The sequence below is a fragment of the Crassostrea angulata genome, chromosome 7 (assembly GCF_025612915.1).
Source record: "Crassostrea angulata isolate pt1a10 chromosome 7, ASM2561291v2, whole genome shotgun sequence".
Lineage (NCBI taxonomy): Eukaryota > Metazoa > Mollusca > Bivalvia > Ostreida > Ostreidae > Magallana > Magallana angulata.
Genome location: NC_069117.1, coordinates 15,614,764 through 15,626,969, shown reverse-complemented (window position 1 = coordinate 15,626,969; position 12,206 = coordinate 15,614,764). Strand labels below are relative to the sequence as shown.

Below are 12,206 nucleotides of genomic sequence, written 5' to 3'. Positions count from 1 at the left end.
TTGAACAAATTGAAAATATTTTATTTCAACATAGGGTGATTTCACCATGCATCGGACACCTTTGGATTTTTCCCTTTGTTCACGCATCAAATATCGTCCAAATATAAATAAAACTTGTTTTAAAAGTTCCAGGTTTTCCCCTTGCTTAATTATTGAAGAAAAAATTGTGAAATTGTTAAAAATGTAGAAAATAAAGCAATTTAATGAAGCGTTGAACAATTTCACCATGGATCGGACAATATTTACCAAGCATCGGACAGCTATAGCAGTACAGTAGAGATTAAAAATAACAACATTTTCTGGTTTTAATGCAAAAATACAAAGGTTCGGAAATATTAATTTATTCAATTGCAATTCATATTTCTTTTAATGTAAGTCCTTGAATCTACATATAGGAATTTAGACTAGTGCTTCTGTTTAAAGGAATATTTATCATAAGGGGTTCTTTATCGTGCCAGCTCCTACAGGAACTTTGGACTAAAAAGGGTTTGTCCGTAAAACTCGATTTTTAAGTGGTTTGAGGAAAATGTTTGTATCAATTATTTTTTAAATTTATATTTTACTTCACATTTAAAGTATATCACAAGGAATGGGCACATAATATCCATATTATTAGAAAAAATCATGCAGTGAAAACTGTCCGATGCATGGTTAACTTTTGTCCGATCCATGGTGAAATGAACATATGGTGCAATAATGACCTTGACATTAATTGTTTAAATTTCTTGGACTTATTTTAATCAAATTTTGTTTCAAAACTTACTTCTTTCTAATTATTTTAGGCAGAGAGTGCATTTTCACTAATTCACAATCAAACGCACAACATTCAAATAATGCTTTAGTGTAAAATCTTCGTAACTAAATTTTCAATAATGGCGTATTTGATGTCATTTTACGATGTCTATATTGCTATTTCTTTGACAATGTGACTGTCAAATTCTTAATAATGATAAAGTTCATTTGTTCTAATTCAGGAATATACGAAACAACACATGAGCGCATGCACATTTATTTGTATATTTATAAACAAAGTTGTCCGATCCAAGGTATGTGTCCGATGCATGGTTAAATCACCCTATATACAAATACATGTCTAAGAAATACATAGAAATTTTGATAAACAAATAAGACATTTCAGAATCATAGGACTGTTTTTAGAGAGAGCTTGACACAAATACCCAATACATAAATGTAGTATATTGAAGGATGAAGATCATTAGGTTTTCTTTACACGAATACAGTAAATAAAATGACAACCAGGATATGCTTGATCAGCGGTGTCTGTACTATGTGCTTTTGTTATACTTTCATGTTAAATACTGAAATCTGAATGGTTAAGACGCAGTTCATAATCCGTTCTATTTCCCTCAGCGATAGCAACGGGTAACATTACAAATTGTTACATGTGCGAAAATTATGCATGTACAGTTCGCTGTAGAATTCACGTTATTCCTATATAAAAGCAGCAAAGTTTTCTTTAAAATTAAGATATTCAGTATAACAAAATAAATAGTGCCTGTTTGGGAGGGTAACAGTTGAAATTGACACCCCTCGAAAACCATTGTCAACCTCCGCTTCGCGTCGGTTGACAATGGTTTTCTCGGGGTATCAATTTCAACAGTTACCCTCCCAAACAGGCACTATTTAAATATTACCGCATGAATGACACAATACAAGGACATTACTTTATACTTCTGAATCAAAAGACGGATAAAGTCCCGTGAACAAGTCACACAGCAAGCAAATGCCCAATGAGTCTTCTATCACCCATTTTTTGTTTCCAGCACTTGTCATATTCACTAAATTCTTCTGGTATGGCACTATAGTTCTACTAACTTGTACTAAGATGAAAGCTAGCACTGTACATTTTAGTGAAAGTTTGTTTATAATTGGAGCTTGTTAAATAATCTCTTGTTGACTTTTCCATCTGCTGTTCCAAAATAAGCCACCTTTGCCATATTGATGAACAAGCCTGTTTCAACCACACCTGAGTGTCAAGAAATAAATCATTCAGTGCATATTTACAAACTAGAAAAATGTTTGCCACAAATCTGCTAGATACATCAAAACATGGCACTGTCAAGCTTGGGTACCCGCATCATTGATATCTTGAATACCTCGGCCATGTCAAAGTGAGATAAAAATCCCAAAGATTGTAGATTTATGTATTTTATCATAAAAAGATTCTCAGCCTTATCAAGTTTAAGATAACACATTAAAAAATGCCAATGTTTATTCATGGCTTTTTCATAATTCATAATGATCTGCCTGTGTTACCTGGGATCATCTTAATGCAGGTGTTACATTTATCCCAACTGTCACATGGCTTTGTGAACTTCCAGTCCAACACAAAGTTACCATTGTCTGTTACTACTGGACCCTAATAAAAGTAAAAATTGCATTCTGCTCTCAAAAATGTCATTCATTTATATTTCAATTCTGTCCATGGAGAGTTAAATCTTCACAATAAATAAACAGATTGAGAATATGTTATTACTATTGTAAGAAACTTATTACTGTATACAGAGAAATATTTCCCCCCGTTTTTATTTTTGCCCTCGTTGTCAGCTATCAAATTGAGGTCTGGCCAATTTCTAATGTCTAAAATTATCTCTCTTGAAACACAACTATGTCGGGGTGAAATTAAGATGGAGCGAAACCATTTGCAAGTGAAGAAGGAAAAATATACACAGGGCAAAGATAATCCTGTATAAAATACATGTATGTTGACGAGCAATTAAATAGAGGTAAAATGAAATAAAATGGTAAACCTTGGTACCTCAATAAATATTTTTGCACCAACAAAAGTTGAGCGAGTTGAACTTGAATACTCACAGCTTTTTGCTGGGCCATTCTGAGAATCACTTCACCACCAAACATATCCTGGATTTTCATCTGCACTGGTTTATATGCCATAGGAATGACTTCAATTGGTATTCCTTTCTTGTAATTGGTGCCCAACTCTTGAGAATCTTTTCTATTAAAAGTCAGTTTCTAATAGAATAAAGATGCTGAAATATGACTTTAATATTTGAAAATAAATAAAAAATTACTAAAAAAAAAGAATATAAAGAGAATATCAAAACGATATATAAGCTGTACATATTTTTCAGAATTTAATTCTATTTACAGAATGTTCTATTAATAATAATTTAAAAGATGCAATTCTCAAAAATTGACTGAAATAAACAAATCTTTAAATTTCATAAAAACAGACTTTAATACTAGAGAACAAGCTTATTATAATTTATTTGTTTTGGTTTTTTTTGTTTTGTCTTGAAAAAATGCATGTACAAATGATGAATTGGGTTGGCAAAGGGATAAAAAAAAACATGACTTGTTGGATAAAAATCATAAAATATCATACATATATATATCTTGAGAAATTCTTCTTGTCACATGTTTTAACCCCCTTTGTATTCACTACCCGAAATACAATTCTAATATCATTTTATAACCCAGACATCAAGTTGTCATATAACAATGTTGCATAATCCATTATAGCAATGTAATAGGATTCTTATTAAGACCGCGGAACATTAACTGGCAAGATTGAAAATATACAGCTTACGTCAATTTCACCCGTTACAGTCAAAACATTTAAAACAGGCAGGAACAAATTAATGCGGACGTCTAAGAAAACATTAGATTGAAACTGCAGTTATAGGGAGTGTATTTTTAATCCACCCCAGTATTTCTATAGAAATGGAAAAAAAATATTTGGTATCAACAAAGTGAATGATAAACATTTTATTTGATCAATAAGTATATAAACAGCAAATATGGGAAGATTCTAATTCGGGAGTGATTATAATAAGGACAAAGCATTGTCCGATGTCTGCAGAGAATCAGTCGTACATGTAACAAGTCTGAAATCAAGTGGGGCCATTGGGTTTGAACCGGGGTTTATTCCCCGAGGAGAGTAATTCAAAATTGATTGATTAACTTCAAATTTTAATCCCGATAATAACTATGTTTTTACGCTAAGTTAATGTATATGAATAGATATGCGCGTTCATTGATTATTTAGCTAAACTCTAACCTGTGACGACTGATTTTCTAAAGTCACCGGACAAAGCTTTGCCTTGCGTATGATATATGCTTATTATATACTTATTGATGACATAGAATGTTTATCAATTGCCTTGCTGATCCTAAAAACAGTTTTTTTAGATCGCTTTAAATCATATACCTATGTTAAACCTAGTTATATACCTAGTTAAAAACGCTGAGGTGGATTGAAAATACACTTCTTATATTTACATTATCCAGTGTCTTTGCCTGTGATAACATTACGTATCGATTTTGTACTATATAACCCATAATACAAATGACGCCAAATTGAGGCGCCAGCGGGGTTTGTTTACTTATATTTAAATATTTAATAGTACGATGGCCTAAAATTATATTCATATAAGTAATAAGGAATCATTCTTTGAATACTATGAGGTGATAATTTCGGTCGGGGCGTGATCAAATCTATCATAAAGCCCTTTCGGGCTTTATTGGATTTGATCACGCCCCGACCAAAATTATCACCTCATAATACTCAATGAATGATTCCTTATTCCTTACATAACTACAGTCTCAATCCAATGTTTTCTCAGACGTCCGCTTCAATTTGTCCCTGCCCGTTTTAAATGTTTTGACTGTAACGGGTGAAATTGACGTAAGCTGTACATTTCCAATCTTGCCAGTTAATGTTCCGCGATCTTAATAAGATTTAATTTGCATTAAATCCCATAAAACTTTGCTACACCTGAGAGTGTTGGTAAATGAATGTGAGAATTCAAGTTTTTAAATGTATGAAACAAGTTTTCCAGCATTCATTACCTGTCATCCGCAATGATAACAAGCTGCTTTGCACATGAAGCCACTATTTTTTCCTGAGTTAAGCAAGCTCCACCCCCTTTAATGCATGTCAGATCTTTATCAGTTTCATCTGCACCATCAATGGCCACATCCAACTATGTGTAATAATAGAAATAGTTAAAGTCAAATTTATTTAATACAGAGTTTTTCTGCATTAATTGACATATTCATGTTACTTTCAGTCTTCCTTGATATCTAGATCAACATAGGAGTGTAAATGTACTATTATAGATCAAACATTTTTATCAGAGTAAAACAATGAAAATTTATACTATAGTCTGTCCAAAGTTATTGCTTCCATCACTTTTTGATGATTTAAAAAAAAAATACACATACCTGTGAAAGAAATACAGTTGAAATTGATAAAAGGGAATGTATCCAAGATATCTTCATTGAACAATTATCATTTTTCACTCATAAAAGTTCACAGGAATGAAAACAAATTTCTTACGGATATTTATAATGGGAAATGTTTACATCTTTTCTCCATCCGGAAGTACTCGGGATACCTCACGCAATTTTTCAACGTTATCATTCAGGCTTATTAATGGCTGATGCAATGCAAAATCCCCGTAGACATATTATGATTATCGATTATTGAAATATCTAGCAAAAAGTGGTGGAAGCAAAAACTCGGGACAGAGTATAGCTGATTTCTCTTAATCATGAAACAATGCTATAACCTACTATTGGACAAGTTTCTAGCGTCCCGAGATTCAAACGGTGCTCCTGGATAAGCTGGTTTGCCTATAGTATAAAGACAAAGACAAACCTATTAAATGTAATTCTGAATTTAATTTAAAAGATGTGAGAATACCTGTAAAGGAACAGGTACTAAGCATTTCTTTTACTATGACTATAATTTTACAATAAATTCAGAAATAATATTTATCAAACATTTTGAAATTGTTCACTTCAGGTTAAAAATCATTTAACTTTTACATCCTCTTCTTTCTTTTAGCTACTGTTAGCAAGGGGTCAGAGCCTGTGGGCAAGCTCAGTACCATATTGTATACCATATATTACCTGCTATTCCAGAGAATTTATTATTACATTTATAATGAATATTACCTGAAATGAAGTTGGTATGCATATAATGTTCAAGTTTTCTTCTTTAATTCGTTGAGCTGTAAAAAATAAAGTTATGAATAAAAGTCATAGTAACAACTAGCAATGATTATAATAATGTTGAGAGACTTGCATGTATAACCCCCTCCCTCCTTTCTTTTTGCAAAATTGGATAGGGTTTATTCACATACTGGTATTTTAAGCACACAACAGAGTTACAGTTTTTAGGATATTAAGCTGACAATATCTCAGTGTGTAGATCAAGTACCATAGGTATAATTCTTGACCTTTGACCTGAAAATAAATAGGAGTCATCTACTTCTTTAGGGGTTTTCAAAAGTGTATCAAGTTCGATGTTGTAAAGCAAAAAGTTCTCAAGGTATTGAACAGATATGAACTTTTTTATGTTTTCAAAACCCATATCTTGTCCACATTAGCTTAACATTTGACATTTCACTTTGTGATCTCATAATTGGGAAGGGCCATTTACTTAGTTGTCATTTTTCTACGTCCAGACTTGTTTGACCCTTGATCTTGCAACCTCCAAATCAATAGGGGTCATCACTTCCTTTTCTGTTACCTAGGTCTTAAATTACAAGTTAGATGTTTGGGCCCTGAAGACTGCAATTGATCTAAAAATACTTGGTTTACCAATTGACTGAAATACTAACAGGTGCAAATCAATGTATTTTTCCTGTTTCTTCTTCAGGGAGAGAGAACAGATCAAAGAAAAGTATTCTTACCAAGTCTCTGCACGGCATAGACCACAGTGGAACCACTTCCAATGCCAACCTTCTGGTTATTCTGAAGGGACACAAAAAAAGAAGTAAAACATTTAAATATTGTCCAGAAAAGTTGTCGATGTTAAAATGCATGCCTCTTCTCCCCAGATATACGTTAAAAAATATTTCTGAGTGATTTAGGTAGTCTAATATGACAACCTTTAAAAGTTTGGTTGGTTGCTCTCTCACAGCTGACTAACAAAAGACTATTGAAGTGTTTTATTAAATTAATAAGATTTTGAACATCAACTCTTAAAAAAAAAAGATTAGAGTACATGCTTGTACAAAACAGAAAACGAGGTATACCCAGAATTTTATCTCCATTCTATAAGACCTTGACTATGCCATTGACCTTGCACCGATATTAAGCAAACATAGCAGCATACAAGAGAAGTCCAGGTTGCTAAATGATGTTGCAAGCCAAAGCACTGTGAGGATAAGCATGTAACTACATGTAGTTTACAAATTACGTTATTGTTTAAATTAATGACCCAGAGTTATAGAGAACGATAGACCCTTTCACAAAAACTGAGATTAATCTACATCATTTATTAATAATCTACAAACGAAAACTTTGCCACCCTTTATCAATTGCCTAATAAGACATCAGTACCACAGTTACAGTGAAAGGGTTAATTTTCAAAAGGTAGAATAAAGCAATAAACAGGAACAAACCCCAAAGACAATGCCAGATGGGCTTTTTAGATGTATTAGGCAAATTAACATTATAAACTGCACTGAAAACAGTGGATAATAATGCTGCAAAAGAGAGTGGAGAGAATGCAAAATTTATTTAGATCTGTTTTAACAAGAGCTTGGACTTTCTGTGGGATGTTACTATCTAGTTTGCTCATCAAAACAAGCTGTCAGATATTGACCTTTCTTCTAGATCTCTAAGGCCTAAGAGAAGCTCATTAGTATTGATAGACTGTCAAAATCAGTTTTCTGTTAAGATCATCTTCGCTAGCCAAGGGTTTTCGGTCCACTTTGCTCCCCATAAACCCTTGGCGGATTTCATTACGAAAACTTGGTGACAAGCTCCGTTTTATGGTTGGCTGCAGCTGCGAGTAGCTGATCCAATTGCAGTGCTTGTAAATATAAACTTTAACAGATCTTTGGTAAAACATTTGGTGCTTTTAACAAGTTGAGACACAAGTTCTCGAGTACAGTGCCTCCCCAACGATGGTCTGACCAGATCACTTTAAAAACCTATATATTTTACTGATTTCTGCAAACTTGTCAAGGCTCGTGTGATAGCATGGGAAGTAAATATGGCTTTTAAAGGTTCAGTGAGCTCTGTTTTATTTAATTTCTTTGGTCCGCAATATTCACGACAACGATACCTGGTTTTATGGCATGAAAGCTTTCATATAAATCGGCGACTTTTTCACTCCCGGTACAGGTCCTTACAAAACACTATGAAGAAAACATTCCTTGCTTTCCTTATGTTTTAACTTAATTCGTATTTGATAGCATCGTTAATTATGTTCCGATATTCGGTGGTCAACATGTTTTCAAGTTGTATTAATGCCGAAGTGTGTATATAACCTGTTGTTTAATTCAATTAAAATGTAAATATGCAAGGGGCGCAACTCAAGTTGCTCGCTAGATAGCGCCACCACATCACCGAGTTTTCGTATTGAAATCCGCCAAGGGTTTATGGGGAGCAAAGTGAACCGAAAACCCTTGGCTATCGAAGATGTGCCAAGATATACTCTGCTATGTCAAAATGACTCTGTTTCAACTGAAATATATATCCCTAGATAAAGTCGGACAAGTGTCATTGTGTTCAATGTATTCATATCTAGCAGTTAATGACTAAAATGTTAACCATGAGTAGACCACACCTTCATCAAATGGGAGTTTGTCATCTACTGCCAAGCTATTGTTAAACTGCTCTATTTTCAACAGTTGGGCAAATTATTGATACTGGTGTAAAAATTCAGGTGTAAGCCTTGAAAGAGTTTAAAATTAGTATGCAATGTTCATTAATTTCCAGTCAAAGCTATGGTACACATACAGAAATGACCATAGGCATATGTATTTTTATCAGTAAGTCACTCGATAAGCAAAAGATTCTAACCCCTCTATATAAAGTCACACTTGTGTATTTACGATATTGATATAAAAACATGTGTACACAATGTGTATTCATCATACATATGTATGGCACACCAAATTCACAAAAATGAGCAAAACAGTTTCATAGTCGATAAACTAGGTTTATCGGTAGCAAACTGTAGTTCACAGTCAAAAAATTATAGGTAACGAAGTTAAGCTATATTCATCTTTGCTAGCCAAGGGTTTCTAGTCCACTCCGCTCCCCATAAACCCTTGGCAGATCTCCTTATGAAAACACGATGATTCGGTGGCACTATCTAGCGAGCAACTTGCGCCCCTTGCATATTTACATTTTAATCGAAAGAAATAATGGGTTATATATTGACAAGCGAGTATCGGAATATAATTAACAATGCTATTAAATAGGAATTAAGATATAACTTAGAGAAAGCAAGAACTGTTTTATTTATAGTGTTTGTAAGGACCTACAGTGAAAAAGTCACTGTCAGATATATGAAAGTTTTTATGCTATAAAACTAGATATCGTCATTGTGAATATTGTGGACAGAACAAATGAACTAAAATAGAGCTTCTTGAACATTTAAAAGCAATAACCATAAGTAGGGAAGTATATACTGACAGGATAGGCAACTATCACATTCGCCATGTTTACTTCCCATACTATCCTTGTGATCCTTACCATACCATTCGATCCTTGACAAGTTTGTAAAACTATGTTCAATCCCAGTAAAATATATCATTTTTTAAAGTGATCTTGTTAGGCTATCGTTGGGGAAGCACTGTACTCAAGCACTTGTGTCTCAACTTGTTAAAAGCACCGAATGTTTTACCAAAGAGCACACGTATGTTTCCTTTTAAAGTTAATTTACAAGCACCTGTTTTAAATGCTGCGATTGGATCAGCTAATTGCAGCAGCAGTCAATCATAGAACAGAGCTTGTCACCAAGTTTTTGTAAATTTGTAATAAGATCTGCCAAGGGTTTATGGGGAGTGGAGTGGACCAAAAATCCATCTCTTAATTATAATTAATAAATGGAAATTATAGTTTACATATGTTAATCTATATTTTTCAGCAAAATCTATTATTAATGTATACGGTAATTAAACTAAAGACAGAATAACTTAGATTGGCAACTGTAAACTAAAATTTACAACAGTAAAATATTGTTTTACAGATGAAACTATAGTTATCAAATTGTTAACTACAGTTACGACATGTAAACTATAGTCAATAGACCTAGTTTATCAACTGTGAGCTCATTTTTGTGATTTGGCGTGCTATAAATATATATATATATATATATATATATATATATATATATATATATATATATATATATATATATATATATATATATATATATATATATATATATATATATATATATATATATATATATTTAGTGGTGGTAAAATTTTCTATCTTGAGCGACTTAATTATTATACCCCCCGCAAACAAAGTTTGAGGGGTATATAGGAATCACCTTGTCGGTCCGTCTGTCTGTCTGTCTGTCCGTCTGTCTGTGCAATCGTGTCCGGTCCATATCTTTCTTATGGAGTAACATTGGAAGTTCCTACTTCACACAAAGATTGCTTATGACCTAAGGGTGTGTCATGACCTTGAACCAAGGTCATTCGGGCAAGGTCAAGGTCACTGGCAGAAAAAAGGCCTAATTCATGTCTGGTCCATATCTTTCTTATGGAGAAACATTGGAAGTTCTTACTTCACACAAAGATTGTTTATGACCTAAGGGTGTGTCATGACCTTGACCCAAGGTCATGCGGGCAAGGTCAAGGTCACTGGCAGAAAAAGTGCAAAATTCGTGTCCAGTCCATATCTTTCTTATGGAGAAACATTTGAAGTTCTTACTTCACACAAAGATTGCTTATGACCTAAGGGTGTGTCATGACATTGACCCAAGGTCAATCAGGCAGGGTCAAGTTCACTGGCAGAAAAAGTGCAAAATTCGTGTCCTGTCCATATCTTTCTTATGGGGAAACATTGGAAGTTCTTACTTCACAAAAAGATTGCTTATGACCTAAGGGTGTATCATGACCTTGACCCAAGGTCATTCGGGCAAGGTCAAGGTCACTGGCAGAAAAAATGCAAAATTTGTGTCCAGTCCATATCTTTCTTATGGAGAAACATTTGAAGTTCTTACTTCACACAAAGATTGCTTATGACCTAAGGGTGTGTCATGACTTTGACCCAAGGTCAATCAGGCAGGGTCAAGGTCACTGGCAGAAAAAGTGCAAAATTCGTGTCCTGTCCATATCTTTCTTATGGGGAAACATTGGAAGTTCTTACTTCACAAAAAGATTGCTTATGACCTAAGGATGTATCATGACCTTGACCCAAGGTCATTCGGGCAAGGTCAAGGTCACTGGCAGAAAAAATGCAAAATTCGTGTCCGGTCCATATCTTTCTTATGGGGAAACATTGGAAGTTCTTACTTCACACAAAGATTGATTATGATTAACTGGTGTGTCATGACCTTGACCCAAGGTCAATTGAGAAAGTTCAAGGTCATTGTTTCAAAAAAGCTAAATTCTGTATGTGTCATGTCTTGTATTTATAATGGAAATATTAGAAGCTGAAAATTAACAGTTTTCAAAAATAAAGCAGTTGTTATTTATAGAAAATGGACAGTGAAACAGATTCATCCAATATTTTCTATAATAGCAAAAATACACGCGTTATGATTTTTTTCTTAGCGAGGGGTATCAATTGTGAGCTTTCTCACAGTACCTCTAGTTTAAAATTGAAAAAAAAATAAGGTGCCTGTGGTAATGACCTGCATATCCAATTTGAAAGTTAACCCTAAAGTTTGCTTTAAGGGTTTGCTCAGAGTTGTGATTGCAAGGCAAATCTCTAAGGAAAGAAAAGAAGTACATGTAAACCATACTGATTTTAGCAAACTGGAAAAGGGCCAAAACGTGCAGACCTGTTCAGCGAAGGTGTGCGTATGGAATAATGGGGCTGTGCACATGGTATAGCATGATTAGCTTTGCAGATCACATTACATACAATGATACATATCCGGTATGCATTTAAACAGTGTATGAGCATGTTGATGTAAATTAAGAAATCCAAATAAATACCTTTATATTTTCGTCAACTGCAGCAAACGCTGCGGCTTTTTTACCAGTTTCTATGTTGGACATTGTCACACACTGTCTGCTCTGACAAGTCGCACGGAACACCGCAGACCTATGAAAGAGCTTCCGCGGGGTAATCACCCTGCCGGATGAAAACATCAGCACATGGAGGAAGAAGATAGCTATAAAACACAAGTTGTTACCGTTTTCAGTTATATCCGGAGCTGTGCCATTTTCGTGTTAAAAATAGGCCTATCAATATTTATTAAAATGATTAACACAAATAATATTCAACACTAGACC

At 33.9% G+C, this 12,206-nt stretch overlaps 1 protein-coding gene across 1 annotated transcript; it reads right to left on the bottom strand.

Moving 5' to 3' along the window:
- LOC128191212 (ribose-5-phosphate isomerase-like) lies at nt 1-12,116 on the bottom strand. The gene is made up of 8 exons (XM_052863300.1): nt 11,907-12,116; nt 6,684-6,744; nt 5,944-5,999; nt 5,560-5,619; nt 4,834-4,967; nt 2,836-2,977; nt 2,278-2,380; nt 1-1,987 (listed from the first exon to the last, which is right to left on the bottom strand). Exons 1-8 carry the CDS (start codon nt 12,060-12,062, stop codon nt 1,884-1,886), a joined length of 816 nt encoding a protein of 271 aa, XP_052719260.1. The 5' UTR covers nt 12,063-12,116; the 3' UTR covers nt 1-1,883.
- Between the last annotated feature and the right edge of the window lie 90 nt (nt 12,117-12,206).